This window comes from Phyllostomus hastatus, unplaced genomic scaffold (genome assembly GCF_019186645.2).
Source record: "Phyllostomus hastatus isolate PE091 unplaced genomic scaffold, TTU_PhHast_1.1 phas_scaffold_501, whole genome shotgun sequence".
NCBI lineage: Eukaryota > Metazoa > Chordata > Mammalia > Chiroptera > Phyllostomidae > Phyllostomus > Phyllostomus hastatus.
In genome coordinates, this window is record NW_025334033.1 from 47,258,173 (window position 1) to 47,285,738 (window position 27,566).

Consider the following 27,566-nt stretch of genomic DNA (forward strand, 5'->3'; position numbering starts at 1 on the left):
GTGCTCGATCACGTAGCCGTGGCTGCTTTGCTTCAGAGGAAGGAAATTTTTATAGAAGAGAACACTAAGATCAGGCCATCAGGCCTTGCACTAAGGGCTGGATTTGAGTTAACAGAGGAAAAATGGGAGGATTTTGGAGAAAGGGGAGAGAGAGGAGTTGAGAAGAGGCAGGAGGCTGATCTGAGGCCATGATCATGGGTGAATGAGGCCGGTGGGGGGAGCCTAGTGGGACTTGATGTTGGGGAAATGGAAGAAGCCAAATGATGGAGAGTCTTGCACATCCAGTAGACACATTTTAAGACTTGTAGAAAGACATTGGCAGCTTTTTAAATATTCTGGCAAGAGAGCATCAGGAGGAACAAATGTATTGGGGGGAATATTAGCCTACCAAAGCAAATTGGAATGCCCTCTAGGTGGGCAGTAGGAGGGAGCCCCACTTCATCCATAGTTCTTGGAGGGACGTTGTGGCGTTAGGTGCTGCCTGGTGGAAGGCTTTTCCTGTCTGACGTGAGCGTGGTCCCATAGCACGTGTGCCCTGTGGCCCTCGGCAGCTCCCCCTGGCAGGGCACAGCAACACAGGCCATACGGTTGTTGCTGGCTGAGGAGACCACCTACCGGGTGCCACCCTCAGTAAAGCTTCGATCAGGCCCTCATCAGTGGAGGCCATACCCCACAGCGGGTCCGGCGGGCCCAGGCATAACGGGCAGCAGGCCCCAGGCCTCCAGCTGGCCATTTTAGAATGTGGTTGGCCAGGGGCTGTTGCTTAGGCCCAGGTGACAGCAGTCACCTCATGCCTAATCAGCAGTGAAAGATGCTGTTTCCAAAACCCCTGCCAGTGCTGCGTGCTGCCACCTTCCTGTGTGCCCTGTACCCCCTTAACAATTTTAAATGAGGAATTTGGGTAACTTTGGGTTATTAGTAAAGTCAAAGAGGACCAGTCAGAAAGTGTTCTTCTTAATGGAGTGTGTCTCTCTGGTAGTTGCTGTTAGTGAAAAATGGATTTTTGCTGAGATTATTGGTAGAGACAAGCAAGCACAAACTTGTTACACTTTCCATAGTATCTGCTAATTTCCAGGAGAAGGAGGGAGAAGGAAATGACTGTCATGGGAGGTACTGCCCAGGTTCTTTAATCGGAAAATTAACCAGTTTCAGTACCAGTTGCTGGGCCTGGGCCGGGCCGCCACTCGGCTGACCCACCCTGAGCTCCCTGGCACAGACCGTGTCTGCAGCCCTGTTGCGAGCAGTTCCTCTTTGGGGATCGTCGCAGCTGTTGCCAGGCCAGGGCGTGAGCCAGGCAGAGGCTTCACTGGCAGCTGAGGGGTTCGGGCCCTTGTGCATGAGAGGTGCTAGGGAGGAACACTGAGCTTGCAGTTTGGAGTCTTCAGTGTGTGCCTCATGTCATTGCCTTTAAAAACCAGTGCTCTCCGTTTTGGTGAAAGCTGCGAAGCCCCTGATACTCCATTCTGGATGGCTGGTAGATAAACTACTGCAACTGTTCTGAGTAATCGTTTTGTTCCAGTTGAGTAACAGGGCGGTTCCTTAAGGAAGGCGTGGGTTTCAGTGGCCCTGCTGCATTTGCAGAAAGCCCGGTGGTCTTTACCTTTGTTCTCTGTCTCTCTGAGAGATGAGGCCAGCTGGGAAGATCGAGGGGATTGGTGAGGGGAGAGAGCAGCAGGCCCAGAGTTCAGGATTAGTTGTTCTGCAACTTCTGTGTCATTTGGGGTGTATGGTTTCATTTAGTTTTGCAGAAAGGCTGCAAGTAATACAAATGAACTAGCTCTGGAGCACGTTACCCACTTGCACAGTCTGTCAGGCACACTGATTGTTTCCCATAGGCCAAGTTGCTCCCAGTTGGGGAAGGAGCGATTGTTTTACTAACAGTATTCTGCTGTAAGGTCTGGCCGGAGGCATCTGCAAGGGCCCGAAGAATTCCTGATTGCATGTGTGACAGGCCTTTTCCATCAACAAGGCACAGAGGCTGGGAAAACCCAGGATGAGCTGTCAGACTGAGTAACAGGCCTGTGGCAGGTGCTGACTAGCGTGACTTCCCTCAGTGCAGTGCAAACCTCTGAGCCCTGGATGCAGTCCTGGCTTCTTTGTTGAATGCAGGTGTGTGTTTGTTGCTGAGTGCCAGGGGCTATTGGTTCTGGATACATTCTTCATTTGTATGCGGGCCTACTTAAATATATTTTTTCTAGGCTCACCAAAATGATTCTGGGCCTTTGGAACTAGGGGAGTGAGGAGGCAAGACATCCAAACTTGGTAGTTTGCAAGGTGGTTCTGAAGCAATGCTGAGCAGTCGGCTTTTAAACATTTGTCTTAGGAACAACCTGTACTTTAGCGTGTTGTAAATCGACACCCCAGTTGCCTTTGTGTAATGAATTTGGACTTCAGCGCAGCAGCTGAGAAAACCTTCTGAGCAGCCTTGAGGTATGGCTCCCTGCCAGCCCGCGGCACACCCTGAACGGCATTGCCTGCTCCATCTGTGGGGCCGCGGATGCGGGGGCAGTAAGCTGAGTGTTGGGGCCTTTACTTTGTAAGGATGAGCTGAATGTGGAAGAATGACATTGCCAATGGTAGCTGCAAGGAGGGTAGGTTTTGTAAAGCTGATATAACTGAGGGAAAGATTCTGAAATTCAGTGAGCATGTCAGAAGTGGGGAGTCATTAGTGCCAGCAGAACGCTCGCTGACTGTAAGTCAAGAGCCTTGCTCGGTTGTGAAGATGAAAAACGAATTAAAGAATAATGTATAACATGCTCCAATTATATTGTCCAAGACTATATCTAAAAAGCAGAGTATAATTAGGCATTTTACAATCTTGTTTGGCTCTCTGACTTTCTTATAAACCCTATTGTTTGACTTTGGGAGGCCTTTTCAGGGAAATGGGACTACCTATAACCAGGTTCTGGTATGACTGAGAGTCGTGCAAAACAAAACCCTCTTTGTAAGCGTGCAGGGCCTGACCAAAAACGAGAGTCTGTGCCTGGGCACACAGTCCATGCGGACCCACTTTGGACTCCATGCGGAGTCCATCCTTTGGCCCTTGATGTCTTCATGACTTCCGCCGGCACTGCACTCGTTTACATGGTGATTTCTGTCACCTTTCTTTCCATTTAGATACACTGAACTTAGGATTTTAGCTGTCAAACACTGTTAGCCTTCTCTGTCTGGTAAAGCCCCACATTTGGCGGGGGTGGGGGGTGGTAAGAGAAGAACAACCAACAACAAATAACCTAGCTCCTAGACTGTAAACTTTCCATGTTCTTCAGTCTCAGTACCTAACTTTGTGGGTACAGAGTTTATTGTATGTGTGTGCTTGAAGCAACTAAGTTTCTAAGGACAAAACAAACAAAAAACCCCAACATCCCCACACCAGGGTACCATTATAATAGAGAAAAAGACTCTTTAATTAGAGCAGTGTTGCAGGCTTCCCCCGTGCCTGGCTGGCCGAGGCATGGAGTTGATAAGCATACAGTGTCTTTCATACTTGCCATTACAACATGTTAATTAAGAGAATTCAGCTGTGGCACCAGCTGGGGATGTCTGGCTTTGTGAGAGATTGCAATTAGATGCTTTATTTTCTGTTTTCTTGTTCCCCTTTCAACTTTGGTGGAATGCCTTTGAGTGGGGGCTTTTAGTCCCAGCAGTATAAATACTTTAATGTGCCTAATTATGTAATCATACACTTACACTCCTCTGTGTACATACATATCATTTTATGGATTTTTATCCTCTTTTCTAGGACATGAAACATCCAACTTGCTTTTTTGTTGGTATGGTGGAGCCAGACTCCATGTTTTGGGCAGGAAGAAGACCAGAGGCAGTTAGTGGTTTTCCACTGGTTATGATCTGCGCCTTTGCCCCCAATGCTCCATGCTGCCCCCCCACACCCCTTGAGAGATAAAGGGCAAAGTCTTTTATCTCTCAGATAATTAGCATCTCAATAGTTTCCTAGCAAAATCAAGGTAATTTAAATAAAATAGGACTTTGTAATACTGTATCTTCCATTAATTTGCAAGGACGCAGTCTTTCAGAGTGAGTAGTGTTAGTTTTCCCAGCCCCTCTGTTCCAAGCAGGCGTCGGGCAGGAGGAGCCTGGACGTGAGAACTCACGCAAACGGGCACAATGGAGTCCATTGATTTCTGGCATTCAGCGCGGCGGAGAGGTCCTGTGACCCCAGCTGTTCGAGTCAGGACCTGGGAGCAGCTGCTTTTTGAGATCCAGTCCTCCAAGGATAGGCCATCTGCTGCCCTGGGAGGGAACCCTGGGAAAAGAAACTGACCACAAGATATCGTTGTTTCTCTCCTCTGCTCCAGTCCAGTCCCTCCAGTTCTTTCTTGGTCCCCTCCTCCCGGCAAACTTGAGAACATGATGAAAACTCACAGTTTTCCCCTCTGTCCTCCTACCCACGCCACCATACCAGCCTCCCCAGCTCCACTGAAAAATAGTTTTCAGAGTAGGCAGGCAGATTTATATGTTTGGCTCCATTGGCTAGATTAGTACTATAGGACAGACTTCCATTTTATTATTAGCAATATATTACTTTGCATTTTAGGATTGGGAAGGTCCTTAAAATCTCGTTTTATGGAAGAAGAGCCCAAGGTTTTCTTTCTTTAGATTTGTGTCCAGGGCCCTCCTTGTTCTGGTGTCAGCCTGATTTTCTGAGTCCCCAGCGTTCTCCGGTTAAACCGGGAGCCGTTTGCTGGGCTCCATACACACACCACCTCTTCTTGCTTCTCCGCCCTCACTCCTCCCCTTATCTCCTCTGTGCACGTTCTCCCCGAGCTCCTGCATCACAGGCACAGCCCGAGTCCTGTCCTTCACACGTCCCAGCCCTACTTCCCTGTGAAGTCCAATGCACAGGCGCACTGCTGGGTGCTCGGCAGACACTTGTTACATTAACGAAGGAGGTCCTGCGAGGACAGTGAAACAGAGTGAGAATCAACCCGTGTGCGTGTTTTTACCCTCTTCTGGGTGAAAGGTATGAAACCCACTCTTTAAAAGACAGAAGATTAAAGGGTGTTTTCTGTTCACCTGTGTGACATTTGGACATAGTTACCTGCTGATACAGGAATGGGTGAGGCTGCAACAGGCCCCGACTTACCAGGAATCGCCGACAGGTCAAAGTGACTCGCCAGAGTCAAGAGTCCAAAGGTCAGGAGAGAAAAGGGGAAGCCATGGGCCTCAGTGTGACCAATAGAGCAGGGTTGGGACTCTGCCCCGTACTCTGTCCCGATCAAGGGCCGATCCTTACTAGAATGCCCGCCCTGAGGTCGCTCTGTTATGACCAAGGAGTCACAACAGTATGCTAGAGCCAGGCTGGTAAGGACGCAGGCTGGCCTCAGAGGCCAGCGAGCCCCAGCCTTGTGGGAAAGCACCTTGGGGGCCAGGTGCCCTGCCTTGGACTCACGGCAGGTTTATTTGGATTCCTGTTGTTGTTAAAGTCCCTTAAAGAAGCTTCAGTGAGGCTTTCTCAGGAAACTATGTGGGAGGAATTCACGGGAGGGGAGAGGGTCTTTCTCGTCTGAGTGGAGGAAAGGGATCTGCTGGGAGTACTCTGTGGCACGCAGCCCCTGGGCTGACCGTCCTTACCCCGTACGGTCCAGATCTTTAGGAAGACCCACATACTTAGAAGTAGGGAAGTGGAAAAACAAACAAACAAAAAAAACCCACAGAAAAAACACCCGAAAACCCTGGGTAGTTTAGACTCCTCTCTGCCCTTGATCAGCTGATGGTAGCACAGGTGATAAGCTCCCCCCTCCGGGGGCTTCAGAGGAAACCAACAAGGTGTGAGAAGCCGCCTTTCCTGTGGTGGCTGCATGGGAAGGGGGAGTTTGAGACGGGCGCTGTAAAGAGGGGACTCCCACCCCGACACGACAGAGGAGGAAGAGTGTCCCCATCAGAGAGTGGCCTTCGTAACGTTCGACTCCACGTACCCATGCTCACTAGTCAGTGGTCCTTCTCTTGGTTGGTGTCGGAGGTTATAAAGGCAAGCCCCTTAGCCCTGGCAGCCTCATTCCACCCCTCTCCTCTCAGAAAACCCCACCTTTGCTTTTCCCTTTTATATTTCCTAGTCCCTTTCTCCCCGGTCAGATCTGGTGCCAGCCCCTACAGAACGCACAGGGCTTACTTCATGGCTTGCCTCCGCCTCGAGGTCTGGTAGTCACACCTGCTCTGTCGCCGGGAGAGCCAGTCACATCTCTTTCTTCAGGAAAGTCCATTTAGACCTTTACCCCTCAGTGTCTGGTAAGTGTTTTTCAGACCACATGGTGTTTTGCTGGTTTTAGGCCATCACCTCAGCAGATTTCTGCCACTGTTCCTAACTGGAGTTGACCAGTTACTTCCTGTCACTCTGGGTAGCTGTGTAGACCTCGGTGCGTAGCCGTGGCCTGTGAGCACCTGGGAGGAGCGAAGTGCTGCCTCAGTCGCTGTCCGGTGGCTCGTGGCAGAGGCTGTTTATTTTGGGCTGCGGCAGAGACACCCCAGCGACCCTGTGCGTGCCGGGCAGCTGGCTGGCGGAAGGGCAGCCCTTTGCACACATCTAGGTCGCAGGCCCCTCTGTGCTGAGTGGCGGCCTTCCTCTCACATAACCCCCTTGGAAGACTTGTGTTCGCAGCTGAAAACCCTCCTATACCTTTCTCACTTGCAGCTTTGGTGTCTGTGATGCTTAAATAGCTCCATTGTTTGTAGTGCTCAGAGGTTAGTGAAGGAAACTATCTGTCTTGCCTTCCTCTCCCTCCAAATTCTCTAGAAAAATGTGGCCCCATTTGAGATCTGAGCCAAATCCTCCGGGCTCAAGTAAACTCACCAGTCCACATTCTTCTCCACACGGGATCACTGCAGCTTTTGTCCAGATACACCTCACCCCATGTTACACTTCTGCGCGTCTTGGGTTAGATTTTCTCAGTGGCATATGTAACCAGAAGGGGCTTTTTCTCTTTGTGCTCCGCTCTGCAAACTCTAATAGAAGGACAAGCCGGAGTTTGAATTTAGACTCTCAATACATAGTAGCCCTGTAACCTCAGGCCATTCCTAAATTTTTCAAAGCCTCTGTTTCTTCATCTGAGCAATTATAGCACCTTCCTCACAGGGCAGGAAAAGTAAATAGGATGGCAACTTTTAAGTGCTCAGTATAGCCTTGACTTATGTGGCTCAGTTGGTTGGGTGTCGCTCTGCAAAAGAAAAGATTGCCAGTTCTATTCCTGGTCAGGCCACACTCCTGGGTTACGGGTTCGGTCCCCAGTCGGGGCACATGAGGGAGGCAACTGATCAATGTTTCTCTCTCACGTTGATGTTTATCTCCCTTTCTTTCTCCCTTTCTTCCCCTCTCTCTAAAAATAAATAAATGAAATCTTAAAAAAAAATAAAAAATATATAAAGTACTCTGTGTAGTGCCTGGTAATAAATGTTAACTCTATTCCTCAATTTTACCCTGTTGAATATCAGACATCTTTAAATTTATTTTAAATTTAAATTTGTGTTTCTTGGAGGCCTACTGTGTGTTCTTGGCACTGGATTTGGCATTAGGAGTTAAAGTTAGATTGTGGAGCTGGAAGTGAAACCATAGCTGTGACTGAGAGTCCTAACCTGTTTTGAACTTCAAGGCAGACTCCTAAATTATCACTTGTTCACCCTTCTGAGGTTGAATAGTACCTTAAACAGATACCTAGAACCTTCTTCTTCCAGAGGACCAGCCTGCATCCTCTTGGATGTGGGAATTCTAAGGGGAAAAGCAAATGCAAGTGTAGCTTAGTTCCATGATAGGGTAAAGGAAGAGAAACCAGAAAGCAGCAGTAGCTGATGAGGAAGTAAATGAACGTCACTTGTTTTCTCTTAATCCTTTAACTAGCACTGTCAAGGGGGACATAGTAATGTTTGTTAATGCACATGGAACGGCCTGGCTCCCCAGCTCTGCCGTCACCCCAGCATCCTAGGAATGAGAGTGGGGGACAGCTGTGTGCTCTGCTCTGTAGATCACGGCACTGGGTGGGCGGCTGTAGACACTGAGTGACCCAGGCCTACCGTGGACAAATGAATGAAAGTGGTCCTCCTGCCCACCCTTCTTTTAGCGGTCATATAGTAGAGGGGCTGGGGGGGGTGCAGCCCTACCTGGAAGCCTGCTCCCCTGAGTTCCTGAGCTGCGAGAACACGCCGAGGTGGGAGGGTAACAGGCCATGTGGAAGTAAGCCGTTTGTCAGCCAAGAGCAGCCCAGTCTGTTCTGCTGAGAAGGGAAGTAAGGAAAGGAGCTGGCATGTTACTGAGCTGCAGCAAGGGGAGAGCAAAGCACGATTTCCCAGAGTGCTCATCCTGCTTTCTTCTCTGCTTCTTTCCTCTCCAGATACCCAGAAATTTCTGAAACAATCCTTTTTCTTTTCTTTGCCCTACCCCATTCCACAAACTAGAGGTAAGGGTTTAGTTTGTGCTGTGTGAAAATAAATGTACAAAAGCTGTCAGTGGTTGGTATGTGCCAGGCAAGATGCAGACACTTTCAAGGGCAGTTTTCTCTGTCCTTGCAGATGCCTCATAGGGGCAGGTGTGGGCTGTTGAAGAGTAAGGCTCGGAAGAGTTCAGGCAGTCGACAGGGTTGCAGAGTAGCCCCCTGGTCAAACCCAGACTCACCTGCCTGGCACCCAGGACCATGCTCTGACCCCCCCACCTCACCCCCACCCCACAGCCATGATCCTGGGGGTCTCTTTGCTGTCATCTGTTCTTGACACTTATCTCAAGTTAGAAACTATGTGACCCTTTACTGTTGGAAACAAGACAGTGCCTTGAAATGTGGGCAAAGTTTTGCAAGATAAGTAGTTTCCTACTAAGCATCTACTCTGTGTAGATTCTATGCCGTGAACTAGAGATACAGAAATGAGCGGAACAAATGCTTGCCCTGCGGGGTGGGTGGGTGGGTGTGTGGGGTGTAGAGGGGTAGGGGAGGGACTGACCTATGAGAAAGTAATTGCAGAGACAATGTGGCGGTAGTTCGCAGAGAGGAGTGAAGGAGACGCTACGAGGACACAGAGGGATAATAAAACTGCAGACCCAACACCAGGTGCTTTACCTGCACAGGTATGATTGATCTGCACAGCAGCCCTGTGCGGGAGACACCTTTCGTGTCTCCATTTTGCAGATGAGGGAACTGAGGAGTGGGAAGACCTACACAAGCCCACACTGTGGGTAACTGTCAGAGCAGAACACGCCTGGGCGCTCCCATTTTCGGCCCCTGCAGGTGAGCAGTACCTTGGGCCGCTTAATTCCCTCTGGCCATTCTTTTTGGGCTGGCTTGGGTTTCTTGGCGTACGACAGGGCTGAAGCTTGACAGATGGGTGTGGTTCCAGCTGACCGCCTGTGCTTTGAGGTCAGGGTTTCCAGGCTGCAGAGAGAAACAGCATTTCTTCTTTCAGAATGACTAAGGACTTTGGTGGCAGCTTCCGGGTGACAGGAGTTTTCCTGTTTGGGCCAGGGTCCAATAAAGAAAATGTTCCCTCTCGTTGGCTCTGAAGCTGCTGACTGGCGTTTCCCCCTCCTGTGAAGTGGAGGGACCTAAACTAAGGTGGATGGGCTCTGAGGCCAGACCCACCTGTGAGCTGCAGGGCTGGGCTGGGCCTGTCTCAGGCAAGGGATGGAGGCCGAGGAGGCTGCAGCAGGCAGCCTAAGCCAGGGCGGTTTCTCCCTCTGTCTTCCCACCCCTGCCTCAGGGCCACCCTCTGGGGAAGGCTGGCCCTCCCCCAGCAAGTGGGAAGTTCTCATGAGAGAAGGAATCCTGGCTGGACAATGAGCTTCCTGTCTGACTGCTGGGAAGTTGTGTTGTGGAGAAGAGGAAGGTTGCAAATGGCGTGAGAAATCGTCTCTTCCCTCTCACTGCGGCCGGTTTTACACTTTCGACTATTTGAGTGGGGCGGGCGCCAGGAAGGCAGACGGCCAGGGAGAGCCATGGACTGGAGAGCCCTTGGCTACCTGTTGAGAAATGGAGCTCCTCCTGCCTGTTTCCCTGTTCCCACCTGCCCTGACGGATGCAGCAGCTTCTGCACAGGCAAGATGTTCTGGTTAAGCCTCTCATTCTGTGCTCAATTCAGAAACCACAGTGGCTGTAGGACTCTTATCGATGGTGTGGTGGAGATACCGCCCCGCTTCAGACAGATTTGCAGAGGCCAGAAGAGATTGCCGAGGTCATCTGGTTCAGTGCCTTCATGTACTGAAACTGAGGCCCAGAGTGGCTAGTGTCCACAGGCTGTACCCAGACTGTCTGCCACTGGGCTCTCCTCCCAGATGTGGGACTGGGAGGAGAGGCTGTGCTCAGAAATTCTTTGTTCCAACCCACTGCTGCTATGACCCTGAACAAGTACCGCCCCCTGCTGAGCGACTGGGAGCAAGTTTCTTCACCTCTCAATTTGCTCACCTGTCTAATGTATATGCTTTTTACTGGGGTTTTGTGAAGCTCTAACGATGAGTTATATGTGGAAAGTGCTTAGGCTATTGCTTGGTGTGTGGTAGGTGGCTGATAAATATGTTATTACTGAGATTTAAAGGAGGCCTCAGAAGAAACCTTTTGACTAATCGGATGTGACTACATCCATCACCTTTCTATCCTCGACTCCTGTTTGCTTGTGTCTGGCATGCTCAGTTCAAACTTTCTTGACGAGAATCACCTCCCTGTTGAACCAGCCTCTTTGCAGTGTATAGCGTGACTTTCCCTTTCACACACACGGTGGCTAGATGTTACAAAAGCCACAGAGGGTGAGCCCCTCAGCGGAACCTGGAGCCACGTCCTGCCCAGCCAGCCCAGGTGAGCGAAGGGCTCAGGCCTGCAGCTCAGGAGCCCGAGTGCCTGTGGAATCCAGCCTCCTCATTTACAAATGTGTGGTGGGGGCAAATTGCTCAACTCAGCCGAGACTCCCTGTTCTTATTTGTAAAATGAAGAAAATACAGCACCTGCTTCATGTACAGAGAGAGTTCCTGGCCCATTAATGCACTGTTTATGGTCATTATCTTCCTTGCCTTAGGTCCTGTCCCTCCGCCAGCCCCTACACGTGCTCTCCTGAACACCTTTTTTCTCAGTTTGCATCTTGCTTTTCTTCTGACTCTCTCTGTTCCCAACACACCATTTAGGGCTAGAAGTAGAAATTGGACCTTCATATACCAAGAAAAGGTTTTGAGAGCAAGCACACAGCGGTGCTTTTTAAAACAACGAGAAGGGACCCTCAGCGCTCAGTGCCCTCTCTGTCCATCTCTGCTGTCGGGCTGGACGCTCCATGCCCTGGGTGTGGCTCCGAGTCCCTCCCCCGTTTTCGGGTCCTGGACACAGACCCGCCCTGCCCCGAGCACCTGTGCTGTCCAGCACAGTGGTCACTAGCCCCATGTGGCTTCTGAGAACCTGAAATGTGGTTACTCTGATTTGAGGTGTGCTGTAACTGTAAAGGCCTACTCAAAATGCATATAAATTATCTCATTAATAAATGTTTATGTCAATTGCATGTTGAGGTGTAACCAGTAATCTTTCATATATATTGGGTTAAATAAAATATATTATTAAAATAAATCTTACCTGTTTTCTTTTTACCTTTTTAATGTGGCTACTAGGAAATTTAAAATGACCTGTGTAGTCCCATTGTCTTTATGCTGGACAGCGCTGACTTAGATGTGTGGGGTTTGTCCGCCGCTTCCTGCCCTTGGGATTTTCCGCTCTGTTCCCTGTCTTTGTCCAGAGCGCTCCCCTTCCTCTGGGTGCAGGCAGGGCTCAGGTGAATGAGGTGTCTGCCCGGAAGGTCGCCCAGGCTGATAGGAAAGCTCATCTTTGAACATTTCCTTCTTTGACTGGCGTTGTAGTTTGTTGTGAGCGTGTCTGTGTCCTCCTGGGACCGCCAGCTTTTTGAGGGCATAGTCCTGTCACATTCCGTTCCATGGCCTTCCTCTGGCGTCTTGTGTGGGGAGGCCTGCTTTACTCCTTTGGTGGGATTGCAGCCAAATAGGGACACTTACAGTACTACCTCAGCTCTGCCCCTGATGATTGCAACTGCCATGTGGGTAGCTGGGCTTGGGGAACTTCTTTTTCTCCCCTAAATTCCCAGGAAATCTTTCTCCAGCCACACTTTTTCCAGCAACCTGTTTCTCCGTGCCCGGGCGAGTTCTACCGCACCGGTTTTGTCTAAAACGGCGTTATTTCAGACGGGTGAGTGCACACGGACACAGCCTCTCATGCTCGCCCTCAGTCACGTCGTGCAGGAGTTGCCGTGTGTTCTCCACACCTGTCGTCGGCCACACACCTCTTCGGCTGAGACCTTTTAAAAATGTGCTGGGTATTTAAACGTCTGCTTCCCTTCCTCAAGCTGAGCTTCACACGCCCTCCTCCCCACTCTGATTTTGAAGGGACTCGAGTTCAGTTTGTTAAACTGAACATGGTGACCCCCTGGTCTCTCCTGGAGCTTGTTTTGATAGGCTTTTTATGCAGTCTTATGAAGGTTTGTTCTGTTTTAATTTGCCTCCTCCTCCTAAAAAGCTGGTCTCCAAAACAACAAATGCAAAAAACATTTGAAGGGCAGATTGCAAGGGTTCTTGTTGGTTTCTACTGAGGGTTTGAGCCTGCGGTGACGACGCTCACTCAGGTGGAAGTGTCAGCTGCATTTTGCGTCTCCTCTGTCTGCACCCTCAACAGCTGGACGGACGGTCTGTCACTGCATGACTGCCGGGTGCCAGGCGTGCTGCCGGGTCCCTGAAGAGTTACGTCACTGCTTCCTGTGTGCGCCGGAGGCCTAAGTGGCTGTAAGAGATAATGGAAAACAGAGAAGGAAGCTGAGGAGAATTGATTTTTTTTTCCTGAAAATTTCTATCTTCTGGCTTTCTCCCTCTCTTAAAAGTCAGGCAGCTTTGCCAAATCAGATGAGTTCATTGTCTTCTTGGGGTTAAGAACAGAGCTTGAAACTCCCTCTGCGGACCTGGGGTTGTCAGACAATGAGCCTGATGCTCAGATTAAGTCAGCCTCTTGCCCAAAACAGTAGCTTCAGGAAGCCACTGGATAATTTATTTGCTATTCCTGATCTTCTCTTTCCTGTTAACCCCAGGCATCGCGGAGAGGGTCCTCGCCAACACCTGCCCTTTGCCAGGCCCCTCCCACTGTGCTCTTTGAGCAAGAGGGCCATTTTTTTTCTTGCGTTCTTGATGTCGTAAATGGCTTTTTTTTTTTCCCTTCTGAGTCCTCCTCATTTCTTTCATTGGAAAGAATGGGTGGGGGTGGGTGGCCTCTTCGTGATGCTGGAGCTCATATACTCTAGTTTGTTTCCTTTGTGTGACCTTCACAGGTCAACATACAAGATTTCTGTGCAGTTGACTTTACCATCTTAGGGTAGCCATACTGTTGACTCACTGTAAAGGCTCTCTCTCCCTCTGGCCATCGTCTGTCGGACTCAGCTGCCCTTCTCGAGATGCTGCAGAGGCTCCCCTTTATGCCGGGCTTCACCTTCGCTTTCCTGAGTCAGTGCATGTGCTTCAGACTGCTGCCCTCTCTCCTAAGGGGCTGAAGCCCCACTTGAAATGCTGCTTCTGCGGTGGGCCTTCCCTCGTCTCTCCCACACCGGATGCGATCTGCTTTGAGCTCCCTCTCTTGTGGCACCAGTTACATCCTTTGATGTGTCTTAGAATAAATCTGTGTCGGATATCTTTGGAAGAATACAGAAGCTGGTACAGGGTCTTTGGAGAGAGGAACCGAGTGACTAGGGACCAGGAGAAGGACTTCCTTTGGCCTGTACACTCATCTTGGCTTTTAAATCTTATTCCATGTGTATATGCTTCCTGTGGTTTTTTCCCTATAAAAGTATTATTATCTGTGTAACCGATCCAATCTATAAATATTGGAGAATGTTTTTGTAACTACAGAGTAGGGACGTGTCCTTAAGTAAGACACAAAATCAGGTGCCATGAAGAAAATAACTTTCAAAATGTAAGTGTGTGCTTATTTGTCATATCCCTGTTTGGCTACCAGTACCCGAAGTGTTTTTATCCTTTTTCAGAGTGTGGGGCAGTGACCCCTACACAGTAGTTAATGAATATTAGTTGAAATGAAATTGAATTGCCAGTCACTTCCTCGCAGGTTTCACTCGTGAGTGCCAGGTGACCTTCAGGGTCTCGCTCAAAGATTCTACGAGGATGCGGATGTTAAGGGCAGAAATTCCCAGTGAAGCAGGAGTGGCTTTAGATTCAGCAGCTCTTCCCCCGAGGGCATCTTACCCAGCACACTGGACCCGTGCATGGGTTCTGCCTGCTTTCTGCCTGCTTTCAGGAGCTGTCCTGGGGTGCTCGGCATTAATTATGCAGCGGAAATGAACCAATTAGACACAGTTGGAGGAGAGCGGGAGGGATTTGTGGCGGGCTTGTTGCCCGAACAAAAGAGGGCAAGTGCAGAGGGTGAGGCAGTTTGCTGAGGTTTCTTTGGAAATTCAGCTGGCCAGCTCTTTGAACCACTTGGCTGAAGTATAAAGAGGCACCAGAGGGAGCGTTTGCATCTGTCTCCCTCCTGTTCATGACTCTGGGCGAGGTGGGTGGCTTGGGAACAGCCTGGAGGAGGTTCACCCCGAGAGGGGACTGCGGAAACTCGTGTAGGCTCATCTGCGGGTTTCAGAGAAGCTGCCCAGCCGCCTGCTCCCCATCCCCGCAGCACCCACCCCAGCTTTGTTCTGTTAATAGCTCTTTAAAAACAGAGTTTGTCCTCATCTTAGTGATAAGCAGCTTGAGGACAGGGAGCTGCCTTCTCCTTTTAGACTTGGATCCACCCCCCAGCCTGGGCAGCAGCCGGCTTGCTTAGTGGCGGTTTGTAGGTGGAAGGGAAGAGGCGTGAGGTGAGGGGCTGCCGGGGCTCCTCTGAGTGCGAGTGGGGGGTGGGCCTCCGAGCGAGAGATGGCCTTGTCGGGGACGGACACAGACTCCAGATCCGTGAGAGGCTGCGGAGAAAGGCAACCCACAGTTCCTGCTCTCACACCGAGGTCCTTGTGGTATTCAGAGTGGGGGCAGGTCCTTGTCTGGACACATCTTTTATCTTTGGAAAGGTCAAGTTTGTGGATGCCTGGCCATCTTGCCAGCGGGTCTTTTCCCCCAGCTTAGTCTTTCAAACAGCGATCCGAGCGCCCACACTGTGCCCCTCCCGTTTTGGCTCAGTACACCTCTTCGTTCACTTCCTGGGGACTTCAGTTCTGCTGTATCCGTCCAGGGTCAGAAGGGTGGGCTGTGGAATCAGAGGCTGGCCTTCTCCTCACAAGGGCTGCTCAGACAGTCCGCCTTCTAGCTCCTTGGGCTGATCCTTGCTGCAGCTCATCCACCCTGGGGTTCCCACCCACCATGCCTAGGCACCGCTTGCCATCCCCCTAACTGACCTGTCTGAATGATGCACTCGACGCACTGTGTAAAGGCCTGCTCAGCTCATGGGGTGGAAGCAGTGTCTGCTGGGAAAAAGGGCACAGGTTTTAGAACCAGAAGACGTGACTCTGCCCCCAGGTCTGCCATTTAGTCTGCTATCTCCCTGGCTGGGAGTCGTTTAACTCTCATGGGCCTGTGTCCTCATTTTCAAAGGGGGTCATGACCCCTACTGCATGGAGCATCAGAGTGAATTAATAGGATAGGAGGTGATGGTGCTTTTATTTTTCTTTAAATATTTTTATTGAATTTATTGGGGTTGCATTAGTTAATTTATGTAAGACCCAAGTGTACAATTCTGTAATACATCATGTGTGTGTTGTATTGTGGAAAGTGCTTTTAAAACTAGGCAGTCCTACCTCAGTAAGCAGGTGGGACTTGCTGTGGGCTGGGACAAGGGGTGCAGTGACTGTGAGTCAGGGAGTGGGAGGTGCTCCCAGGAAAGCCGTCAGAAACCCCCTCTGCGACCGAGGAGGCTTGTTTTTGCCGCATGGTGGAGTCCTTCCTGGCATCGATACTGGAGACAAGGCTGACATTCCCCCGGGCAGGGTCGGAGTATTCTGTCCGCTTTCACTGACTTGTGTGTCTCCGTAGGGCTCCTAAAACTGTATTAGGTGCCAGATCTCTGTAAGTGCAGGACTTCGTCAGAGTCTGCCGTTCAGTCGCGGGTGCAGTTACGGAATAGTGAGGAGAGGCGGGGGAATTTGCCAGCAGCCGAATTTCCATTGTTGCCTGTGCCCATCCCTCTCTCGTGGCAGCCTGCACGCCCAGGCTCGGGCCTGCAGCCTCTCTGAGGGGCTGGCTCTGTGCTCCTCGCGTGTTTCTTGCTGAGGCCTTTAGAACTGAGTCCTGAGTCCCTGGGGGTCTCCCCCTGAAAACCTCATCACCGTGGCATCGCTCTCTCTTTGTCTTTGCAGTGTGTTCCCTGCCCCCGGAGCCAGAGAATGGTGGCTACGTCTGCCACCCCCGGCCCTGCAGAGACCCCCTCAACTCTGGCAGTGTCATCGAGTACCTGTGTGCCGAAGGCTACATGTTAAAGGGCGATTACAAGTACCTGACGTGTAAGAATGGCGAGTGGAAACCAGCCATGGAGATCAGCTGCCATCTTAATGAGGGTCAGTTGGGCCGATGGGAGAGGGGTTCTGTTTTCTTCTGACCCCAGGGGAGTGGCGCCCGCTTCCCCTGAACGTCCCCTGTGGTATGGGGCAGTACAGGCCCTTCGAGGCCCTGCAGCCTCCCTTCACCTGGGATTTCCTGTCCCCGTGAAGGGTGTTCCGGGTCGCTGGCGCGTGTGCCTTGTGGTTTGGCCGCGCCACCGAGGGGCTCCGTGGCTTTACCAAGGCATCTGTTCTGCTATATAAGGTCCCTTTGTTGCTCATGATTGCATGTTTGCCGAGCCACGTGCCGGTGACCTTTGACTGTGTTCTGCCAGCACAGGAGCACAATGCCGACACCGTCTGTAGCGTCTCCTTTATGTTATTTTTTCTTGAATGGTAACGGACTGTTTTGTCATGGAGCTACAGTCCAGCTGGACAGAAGGCCTGCCCCCTCCCACCTGCTGTCGTGCATGACAGGAAAATCCAGCTGCCTGCAGGAGAGAGTGTGTCACGCAGCCATCATTGTGCCTGCACCTGGGCTCTGAGGCTGTCACAGCCAGAGAAGGGTGGGGGCTGGCCTGAGCATTACCACTAAAGCTACAGGGTCTTAGAATGGGGGTTACTACAGCCCAGTTCTTACAGATTTTCCTGTCACGTGGAGAGAAGACGGGTGGGACTTAAAACGGTGGACCAGTGTGTCCACTGAACAGTCGGTGTCTACCAGCTGGCTCCTGGGGGGCATCACCAGAAGCGGCTCATGAAGTGAGGGGTCAGGCGGTTGTCACAGGCCCACGGTGAAGGGATGTTAGATTCTGGAGTGGGGCAGGGAGACAGCCCCTGCCCTTGTGTGTGTGTAAAGTGCTTTGTACTGTTACTCCTGCAAGGCCCCTGGCTGTGGCGTATCCTTGCATGGTAGGGGCCCTTGGTAAGATCAGCTGTGGGACTCATGTTGTGTGTGTCTGGCTGTAAACCTCTTCTGACAATGACTTGTTTCTGTAGAGAAAGACACCAAGACATCACTCGGGTCCCCCACGCTGTCCATAGTGGCTTCCACCGCCAGCTCCGTGGCACTCATTCTCCTGCTCGTGGTGCTGTTCGTGCTGTTGCAGCCAAAGCTGAAGTCTTTCCACCACAGCAGGTGAGCCCGGGGTGGCGGGCCTCCCCATGGGGACTGGCCTCTGACTGGCAGAGGGTTGCTGGTACGTCCGCCCGCCTCTGCTAGGCGGGTGCTGGCGAAGGGAGGGGCTCGTTCATGCCCGGAATGTGCCCGGCACCGTGCCGGTTGCTTCGCATACGTTGTCTTCATCCTCACGGGGATGCCGCAGACGAGAAAACTCAGAGCGGTTAAATCATTTACTCAAGGTCATCCCTCTTCAGGGGTGTCCAACCCGTGTGCGGCTCAGGATGGCTGTGAATGGGGACTAACACAGCATCGTACATTTACTTAAAACATTATGAGATATTTTTGTGATTACGTGTTGCAGTGTATTTAATGTGTGGCTCAAGACAACTCTTCTTCCGGTGTGGCCCCGAGATGCCAAAAGGTTGGGCACCCCTGCTCTAGATGACGACAGAGCTGAGTTTTGAACAACTATCTGTCCAACTCCAAAGTCATGTCCTTTTCCCTATGTCAGTGGTTCTCAGAGTGTGGCTCCAGCGGCATTGGTATCACCTGGGAACTTTTAAGAATGCACACTTTTAGGCCCCGTCCCAGACCCACTGAGTTGGAAACGCTGGGTGGAGGCCCGGTGATGGGTCCCGCAGTCCCTCCAGGTGGCTCCGAGGCAGGCGCGCAGTCCCAGGTCGCTGCCCCGTGTACCTGGTTTCCAGCCCTGGCCATGTGTGCAGAGGCTCCTGCTGGGGTTGCAGACAAGTTCCGGCACCGGGCCTCCATCCCTGGCTGTCCTGGTGTGTTGGGTTTGGAGTGAGGACCTGGCACTGGTGTTTTGTAAAGCTCTTGGGCTGACACTAGGTGCAGCCAGTGCACTGTACCGTGTACTGGAAACAGGGGACCAGTTTTCTTGCCCGACTTTTTTCTGGTTGAGTGCGTCAGGCACGGCTCACCCCAGACTGGGTGGGTGTGTTTGGTGAGGGGTTGGCACCTGGGGGGCGTGGCCCCAGTGGGTCCCTGAGGACGGGCCTCTCTCCCTGCTGCCACGGCCTCTGCGGTAACGCTCCCTCTCTCGGGGCCAGTTTCTGTGGACTCGGAGCCCGCCCTCCCTCATTGTGGTCACTCACTGCAGTCACTCCCAGGCCGGAGGGGGGGCGGAACAGGCCGCACCACGTTAAACAGAATGCTTCTAGTTTGGGATTTACAGACGAGGACCGGGCTCAGTTTAATCTCCGTGCACCGTGTGTGGTTTTTCTTTTCTTTTGTTGCAGGGGAAGGGCAGCAGCTACTTTGAGAGGTTGTTAAGCAATTAGTAGAATAAAGAGGATTTGGAAGGGGCCATTTACTTGAAGGAATCAGCTATTTCCACATAAAATCAAGCTGGTCAGTTTGGCATTTTATTCACATTAGGGAGTTTCCCCCCTTGTAGTTAACTAGTAAGTCTGTTGAAAGTAACTGGCTGATTTTGCCTGACTTGAGTGGAAGGGGGATTTGGTCTTCATATGAGACCTTATTTAAAGTTTGTACTGCATTTATGTATTACTTTTTAAACAAAAAATCATTTTGGACAGTGAAGGTTGAGTACCTGGCAGAACGCACACTGCTTTCTACGCCCCTGTGCCGTCAAAGTTCGCCCTCCTCCCAGAAGCCTCCGAGTACTTTTATGAGGGCCACTTCCCTCGTGCTCACCGCGTGTGCGCCGTCCGAACCGGGCGGCCGGGGCTTCGTCTCCAGGTGTGGAGGAGGGGGGAGAACTGGTGACAGTCCGGCAGCAGTGCAGTCCGCCGCAGACCGCGCGTCTCCCGCGAGGACAGGACGCACCATCCGTGTGGTGGCCCAGCACACACTGGCCTACGCCTCGTCCCAGAGGAGCGGTCAGACGAGTGCAGAATGCGGGACAGTGACAGTCCCGGAGACGGCGGGCCTGCAGCCCAGAGAAAATGTCGCCGCCAGGAAGGAAAAGCTGTGGGGACTGTGCTAGAGTAGCGGAAGTAAGAGCCAGGACGGCCAGGTGTGGTGCGGGCCCTTGATTGGTCCTGGGGGGAGACAGACAACAGCCCAGGTGGACATGTGGACACGCGTGCGGGTAGTCGGGGAAATCTGTGTGACAGTGTTGTACCGACGGTAAATTTCCAGGGTGGAATGATACCGTAGCTGTGTAGGAGACAAGGTTTGTGGGAGGTTTGCATTCAGTGTCTTCAACTTACTTTCAGAATGGTTCAGGTAGCAAAAAAGGGTGTGTGTATAACGAGGGGTCCCCAGAACGGTGTCAGCCTGAATAAATCCCGTAAGCACAGTGCTGAGGGAAAGAAACTGGACGCACACGCAAACACACACACGCAGACTTCCTGTGCACCCCGTTCACATGAAGAGCAGAAACGCAGAACCAGTTGCTGGTGTGGGAGGGTTCCGGGGCAGGCATTACAGCTGTTGAAGTGAGAGGCGAAGGAGCGCTTTACGCGGAAGTGAGGATGCTGGTCACTTACAGTAGGCAGCGGGAAGCGGGAATCGATCGGCCTGGTACGGGGGTGTTGGGACCTGGCAGTGTTCTCTTTCTTGACCTAGGTAGGGGTTATTCAATGTTACCCTGGGAATACACCAGGGAGTAGCACATTTTTCTATGTGTTCTTTTCTATATTTGTATTATAGTTCACATATAATAGTTCACAAAGTTAATAATAACAGGCAAGCAAAGTGGCTGAGTCAGAAGAACAAAATTCTTTTGAGTTCAAGTCTGTTGTCCCATCTCCAGACCATAGTGCTGCTTTTCCCTCTCCTTTTAAACAAGAGCTTCAGGGAGACTCACTGTGCAGATCACTCCGCGCGCTCACTGGAGTCCGCAGCAGTGGCTTCGGTGTATTCGCAGGCGTGTGCAGCCATCATGTGCTCACTTCCCGACCCGGCTGTGCCGAAGGAGCGGCTTTGGTCCCGGGTCCCTCGGTGCCTGGTTCTGCACAGGACCAGAGAGCGAGGCACCAGCCTGTCCAGAGGTTAGGAATACAGCTTCTGGGAGCAGGTGGGACTGGATTCGAATCCCAGCCTCCTCCCTTACCAGCTGTGTGACTATGAGCAGTCAGTTAACTTCTCTGAGCCTCATTTGCATTTTTGATGAATTTCTACCTGAAAGCGCTCAGGTGAGGATTCATTGTGATAAAGTATGTAAAGCACCTAGTGCTGTGTCTGACATATAGTAGTAAGTGCTCAAAAATGGTTGGTACTGTTAGTGTTATGGTATTTATTTGTCTCCGGTGCATTTTAATTCTCCCTTGTCTTTTTCTCCTCTTGATGCAGGCGTGACCAAGGGGTGTCTGGGGACCAGGTCTCCATTGTGGTGGATGGAGTTCAGGTGGCACTGCCGTCGTACGAGGAGGCTGTGTACGGCAGCTCCGGCCACTGCGTGCCGCCCGCCGACCCCAGAGTGCAGATTGTGCTGTCTGAAGGGTCTGGGCCTGGCGGGTGGACCGGGCCCAGGGAGCAGCAGCTGCAGGACCAGGGCGCCTGCTCCTCCGCGGGGGGAGAGGAGGAGGCCCCGGGGCAGTCCGGACTGTGCGAAGCCTGGGGCTCTCGGGGCTCAGAGACTGTGATGGTGCATCAGGCAACCACCTCCTCCTGGGTGGCCGGCTCAGGGAGCAGCCAGCTGGCACACAAAGAAGCCCCAGACTCAGAGAACAGTGACATACAGAGCCTTTTGTCGCTCACGTCGGAGGACTACACAGACGGTAGGTGCGCCGCACCGATCGCGGATTACCGAGGCTCCAGGGCCTTTCTGGGAGTAAGGAAGGATGTGAGCCCCTCTGATGATTGGAGTAATGGGGGCAAAGAAAGACGACACCTGGGTATTCTTCTGCACACCAGGCTTTCACCCTCAGCTCCAGGTAGCTCTTCGGGCTTTGCATAGGGAGGCTTGCACCGCGGTCTGTGAATTTTCATAGTTGGGAGTCTCCAAAAATGATGCCCACAGGGCGGTGCCTGATCAAAGGGGAGACAGCTGGGTGGAGGTGAGGGTCTGTCCTCTTGTAATGCTCATATTCCTAAAAGGACAGGAATGACGAGGAGTACGTGGGGGTCGCATTGAAGAGAAAACCGGCACTTGTTTCTTTTCCGTAGCATTCAGCTGCTTCCTCTTAAACAGGAGTGTGCCAGGGCCTGTGCTAGTTGGCTTTCTTACGCCACCTCAGTTAACACTCACAGTGATCCTAAGAGGTAGATATTGTTACTGTCCTCGTTTTACAGGGGAAACTGAGGCTCCGAGAGGGTAAGTCACTCGTCCGTTGGTAACTGGCGGAGCCGGGATATGAGGCCAGGTGGATCCGGTTCCGCAGCCTGTGTGTGTAACCCTTCGGTGCCACGCTGCCTCCCGGGAGACGCCAGGTCCTTTGTGGCACAGCAGCCTCGGGACGAGGTTGGCGCCTCCTGACACCTCTGCCTTTGCTGGGGCCTGGGGAGGTGAAAGTTGGGGTCGACTCTGTCACTTAAAGAAAAGTCTTCACAGAAGCCCCAGTGTGGTTCGGGGTGCAGAGAGAAGCCTAGAGGTTTCCCTTTCGACAGTGAGGACCTTGCACCTACAAACCTCCTCCCTGCCCGCCCCCCAGAGGACACCTCGTGCTTCTGGGAACCCCTGGGCACCGTGGGCATCTAAGGTTTAGCTTATCTGAAAGAAAAGAAATGGGAACTGGTTGAACGCAGCCCGTGTTGATGGAGTTTCCTGATGATCTGCAACATGTCTGCCTTTTCTCGGCAGCATGTGGGGCTGGGAAAGGCCACTGAACAGAGGGCCCGGGTTTAAGGGTGGAAGCCATCCACTTGTGGGCCCCCAGCCACACATACCATGTGTGCGAGTGCACACGTGTTGTGTATCCACACACACGGACAGGCGCCCAGGTGTGATCTCGGCCCTCACCCTTCCTACGGACTGAAGATGATGCCTGCTTTTTTCCTTCTCCCCTTTGCCACCTGGCTTTGTTCCATGTGCCCAGCGATCATTTTTGAGAGCCCGTCTTGTGCCCAGTGCCAGATTAGTTTTCAGGGGTAAACAGAGAAATATAAAACACTCTCTCTGCCCGCCTGGACTGTCGGTCAGTTGGGAAGATGGGGTGTATACTTGAGAAGCAGTGGAACCAGGAGTCACAGGGCCCCTGTCAGAGCGAGGGGTTCGGAAACCAAGCACGCAGGTCACGGAGCCCGCTGCAGGCCCCACCTTCGCTGTGTGAGACTGACAGCGCCGTAGGGAGCCAGGGCCCCGCCGGCTGGTCCGACCCTGCTGCCTGCGCCCCGCAGAGAGGGCGGAGGGTGTGTTCACTGTCACACAGCCTGAGGGTGGCATTAGGAGGAGGGGGGACGTAAGCAGGGCTCAGGACTCTCGTAGGGTGAGATTAATGACAGAAGGAGAGGCAACCAGACCAGCAGTTAGTTAAGGCAGAGGAAGCTTCAAGTTGGTAGGACCAGCAGGGATTTGAGTGTCAGACTGAACACTGATTTATCACATGGGCAGCGGGAGAGAGAAGCAAAAAGGGCCTAAAATCGAGGCAGAGCATTTAGACTCCCTAAAAGTGTATGAGTAGTGCATTTTATTTCTTAAAACTAGGGGCTGCGTGGGGACCCCTGCGGCGGGACCAGGCGTGGTAACCTCTGGGTGTCCTGCCTTCTCTTCCCGCAGATATCCCACTGTTGAAAGAAGCATGAGGTTCGCCGCCAGCCTCTCTCCTCTCTGCAATGGTCCGCTCTGCCCTCCCGCCCTCCCTGTGGGTTTGAGCACCCTGCACTCCAGCCGCCCCACCTGGACGTGTGTGCTGCCTCCTGCGCATCTGTGGATCTCTGAGGGCCTGCAGGCCCACTTCGTTGGAAACTCGAGGAGGATTCCCGCCGTCTGCCTGCTGGACAGCTGGAGGAGCTGGCTCTTTGCCTTCCCGTCTGTGCCGGGGACATAATTGAATGTGCTGGACTGAACCTTTCCTTCCCCTGAACCCTCTGGGTCCCCCTCCAGCCAGCTGTTTGGCGCAGCCTCCACCAGCCCACATGGGCCAGAGAGCCGCTGTGTTTACTTGTGCCTTCCCCCGCCCCATCCAGTGCCCCATCACGCAGGCCTATTGCTGTCCCACACGCCTCCGGGCTGCACTGCTGCCCTTGCCCCACAAAGGGCTGGGCCTCCGTCTGGCTTGTTTCCCCTGAGGGCCGGCAGGAGCAGATCCACGAGTGAGCACTGGGGAGACAAGAACGGCTCCAACCGGAGCGAGAGCGTGGGTCCCCGGCCCGGCCCTGGTCGGCACTGGTGGTGGCACGTTTCCTTGACCGGGAACGGAGGACCCACAGGGAGGGTGTGGGAGGTCCTGCCAAAGCTGTCCCGGTGCCGGCTGTCTAGCCCAGAGGTGCCGCCTCCTGGCCCTGCTGAATTGAGTTTCCAGGAATCACCCAGAATACCCCCAGGGAAGGCAGGAAGGCGGCCGATAATGATTGTCTTACTAATATGCAAGTTCTTGCCTCCTACTTAAGCATGGGCCTCCCTGGCCTCTGTGTTGTCTTTCCCTGGAGTGTAAGGGGAAGTTGCATGCTGCCTGCCGTGTTTTATCCTGGGCAGCTCCTGCTTCCCTGCTGCCCCCCGAGGCCTGAGGTGAACCATCCCTGGGGCGGGAGAGGCCGAGGGGCCGTGGGTCACCCACCCAGTCACTGGCAGGCAGGGCAGGCTGCCCCGTTCTGGGCTTGTGGTGACGGAGGGAAACCGGAGAGGCACAGACTAAGTCCCCAGACAGCTGCGGGCAGCTCAGCCCGGTCCTGAGGGTCCTCCTCACCGCAGTCACGTGCCTTAGTAACCATTCCCAGGAAGCATCCTGCTGCTTGCTGCACTGCTGCTCTTCCTACTTCTGCCACCCCTGCCCGTCCCCTCCTCCTGCGCACAGCTGGCAGCCGGCTCCTTGATCTTCTCTGGCACCTGGGGGAGAGGCTGAGAGACAGTGCTCACACACACCCTCACCTGGCTGGTGGCAGTGGGCGGAGGGGTGCCAAGCAGCCCGGCACCGGGCCCTGGTGTCGGAGGAGTGGGCTGGATGCCCCAGACGCTCCTGCCGGCTGTCTCTGCTCGGCCGCGTGCTCAGTGCTGACAAGGCCAGGGTGGCACAGCTCGGGCAGGCTGCTTCCATCTTCAGAAGATATGACTGAGTAAAGCTTCTTTTTGAAACATCGGGGCTAGGATATTTCAAAGTGGACTCTGCCCTGCACTTCTGCGCCTCCCCCGAGTGTCTCTGTTTTGTGGGGTAAGAGCAATAGAGAGTAATAAAGAGTATGTTTTCAATACCCAGAGAACTGGGGAGCCCCAGGAGTGGGTGGCCCGTGGCCCGGAGATTCGGGGCACAGCCTGCTCTCAGCCCCCCACCCCCACTCTCACGCTCGCACTTTACTGCCTCTTCTCTCCTGGCCTCTGGCTGCCCCTCCTCTTCCTTTCTCTCAGGGTAAGGGCAGCACCTGCTGGGCTCACGGCCACTCCCTCCTCTCCCTGCCCCCAGCCGAGGAGCCCAGAGTCCCGGTCAGTGTGGTTAGATGTGGAACAGGTTGTCGAAGATTCCGGAAGTTAGAAGGCAGAAGCCTTTGAGAGAGATGAAATGTACCAAGGAACTGTCCTTGGCCTCTTACGAGGCCGTTTCCAGAGAGTGCCTGCCAGCAGCTGCTGGCTCCGGCCCGTCTGGGCGGTGGGTCCCGGCCAGCCCAGCTACCGCTGGGCTCCTCCTCCCCACAGGGGTCCCCTGGCCCTCCGCCGGAAAGAAAGCAGAGCGACTGGTGTGGGGCCCCAGGTCTCACTGCGGAGCCTGCAGCTTTTATTTCCAACCGTCCAAACCCTGAATTCTAACCTAGAATCTTTTAATGAAAGATCTTGCCTCTTTTTAATATTACTCTGGGCTTTTTTCCTCCCTAAGAGATTGCACTTTTTGTTTTGGGTTTATTCAGCCACGTAGGTTACCACTTGGACCGTGGGAAGGTGAAAAGGTTTTCCGGAGCCTTCTTCCAACCAGCCACCGCTAACGCTGTCCCAGGGGTCAGAAACCCAGACTTGTTCGCCTGGTAGGAAAGGAAGAAGGGTGAACGGGCGCCCCTGGAGTCCTCCCTGCTGCCGACATGCATCCCAGATGGCTCTTAGTCCTCAAAGCAGTTTCCTAGCTTCACCCTGTGCTGCTGTTCAGGGGCTCCTGGGTTTTGTCCCTTGCTAGGGATTGGAGACTTTATAGCTGCCTTAAGGTGGGGCCTGGCCGAGAGAGGTGGCGGGGTTGAGTGGCAGGCTGTCAGCGGAGCCTGGAGCAGACAGGAGAGCTGTCCCAGGCCTGGCTGCTCCGGGCTCCCCTTGAGGGGAGTGCATGCAGCAGGGGGCTTGTCCCAGCGGATGGTCAGCACCAAAGGACTTTTTTTTAATGGTATTATTTTGCACATGTGAGCTGACTCAATGCAGGTTGTATATCCTGGCAACTTGAGGTTACATTCCAGTGACTTTCAAGGGCCAGTACATGGTGAAACCATTTAAAATCCCCATCCTCTCCAATGCCTTAGTTTCGCACGTAGGCTCTGTCTTCTGCCGTTTCTGAGTTTCGTATGCCGTGTTCCCCTTTCACCCGGTGTGAACTATGAAATGGGCTGAGTCCTGGCCACTCTGTGAGATCTTTTGTTTTTTTATAAGGCATTTCAGCACGTGTTCTACTAATCCATTTGCAAACAAAACTGGAACTAATGTTATCTTCCCCATTCGTCCTGTTCTCCCCCTCCCCCCAGAGTTCTGTGTGGAACTGAGTGGCAGCCAGACAGAGGTGCGCCCTTCCCGCCCCGGCGGCGGGGGCACAGGGATCGGCAGCACTCGGCCTTTGCCTCCCAGTCCCAGCCGAGCTCTCAGCCCACTTGCTTTGCACACAACAGCGTCGCTTCCATTCCCAGGTTACATCCTTAGGTCAGGAGTGGGATGTGCAGCAAAGGTTTCCACACCCTCGCCCTCTGTTCCTCCTTAAAGAGAATAAACCCAGAAGGGAAGTGGTATGCAGGCTTGCCAGCTGAGCTCCAGATGCGCTTGCTGGGCGTGTCCCTCGTGGGGCCTGCTGGGGCTCCCGGCTCTCAGCACGGGACAGTCATCATCGGCGCTCAGTGAAGGGCTCCGAGAGGGTTTTGCTTGGTGGGCTCAGCGTTGCTGGGAAACTCCTCCTAATTTCCAGTTGAAGACTTAGTAGAGTTATGAGTGAAAACCCCAAAGTTGAACCCTGCGCCAGGCAGCAGAGCTCTTTGGAGAGGGGCGGGGGCAAAGCACTTGGATTGCCACGCAGGGAGGAGAGAGGGGTGCAGGTCTCGGGGCCACCCACCACACCCTGCCCTGGCTTATCGCACCACTATGGACTTCTTTGCAGAATGGTACTCACGTAATGGTTTAAAGCAACACATGCATCATTGACTCTGTGCAGGATGTCACTCAATCAGTTTGGGTTTGCTTTATTTTATATATATATATATATATATTTTTTGGTATCCTGTACATGGCAGTGGGTGTGAAGATAGTATTTTAATATTTGTACAAAGTTTAATTTAATTTTAATTGTTCTATGTATATAACTGCATTTCTAAATAATAATTAAAAAAGGTTCTTATGAGTCAGTTGTGAGGTGTGATCCTTTCATGGTTTTTACGGAAACTGAGATGAAAAGAGCGAATGTGGGTTGGAGCTCATGAAGGGGCGGAGCCCATGCTCCGGGAGGGGGGCCCTGGCCACAGATGGAGGTGGGACAGGGAGGTGGCCCGTGCTGTAAGGAGGAGAGGCCACGAATGTGAGTGGAAATGTGTTTCTGTCTTTAAAAATGCCCTCAGTGGGCCCGCCACTGCTCTGAGGCTGGGGCTGAGCAGCGAGCAGGCCCATGGGAGCTGCGTGGCTGCTGCTGTGCGGGAAGGCGGACGGATGGCCGTGGCCGTGACGGCTGTGGTCAGGGAGTGTCGGAGTGGGCCGTCACAA

General features: G+C 52.9%; 1 protein-coding gene across 2 annotated transcripts in view; it reads left to right on the forward strand.

The window, feature by feature from the left end:
• The window catches only part of SUSD6 (sushi domain containing 6), a 92,845-nt gene extending 65,635 nt beyond the window's left edge, over window positions 1-27,210 (forward strand). For both annotated transcript variants that reach the window (XM_045822515.1, XM_045822516.1), the window contains exons 3-6: window positions 16,312-16,509; window positions 17,491-17,629; window positions 20,894-21,321; window positions 23,259-27,210. In XM_045822515.1, the coding sequence (XP_045678471.1) occupies window positions 16,312-16,509; window positions 17,491-17,629; window positions 20,894-21,321; window positions 23,259-23,284 (791 nt within the window). In that variant the 3' untranslated portion in view covers window positions 23,285-27,210. The remainder of the gene's footprint in view (window positions 1-16,311; window positions 16,510-17,490; window positions 17,630-20,893; window positions 21,322-23,258) is intronic.
• Window positions 27,211-27,566: the final 356 nt, after the last annotated feature.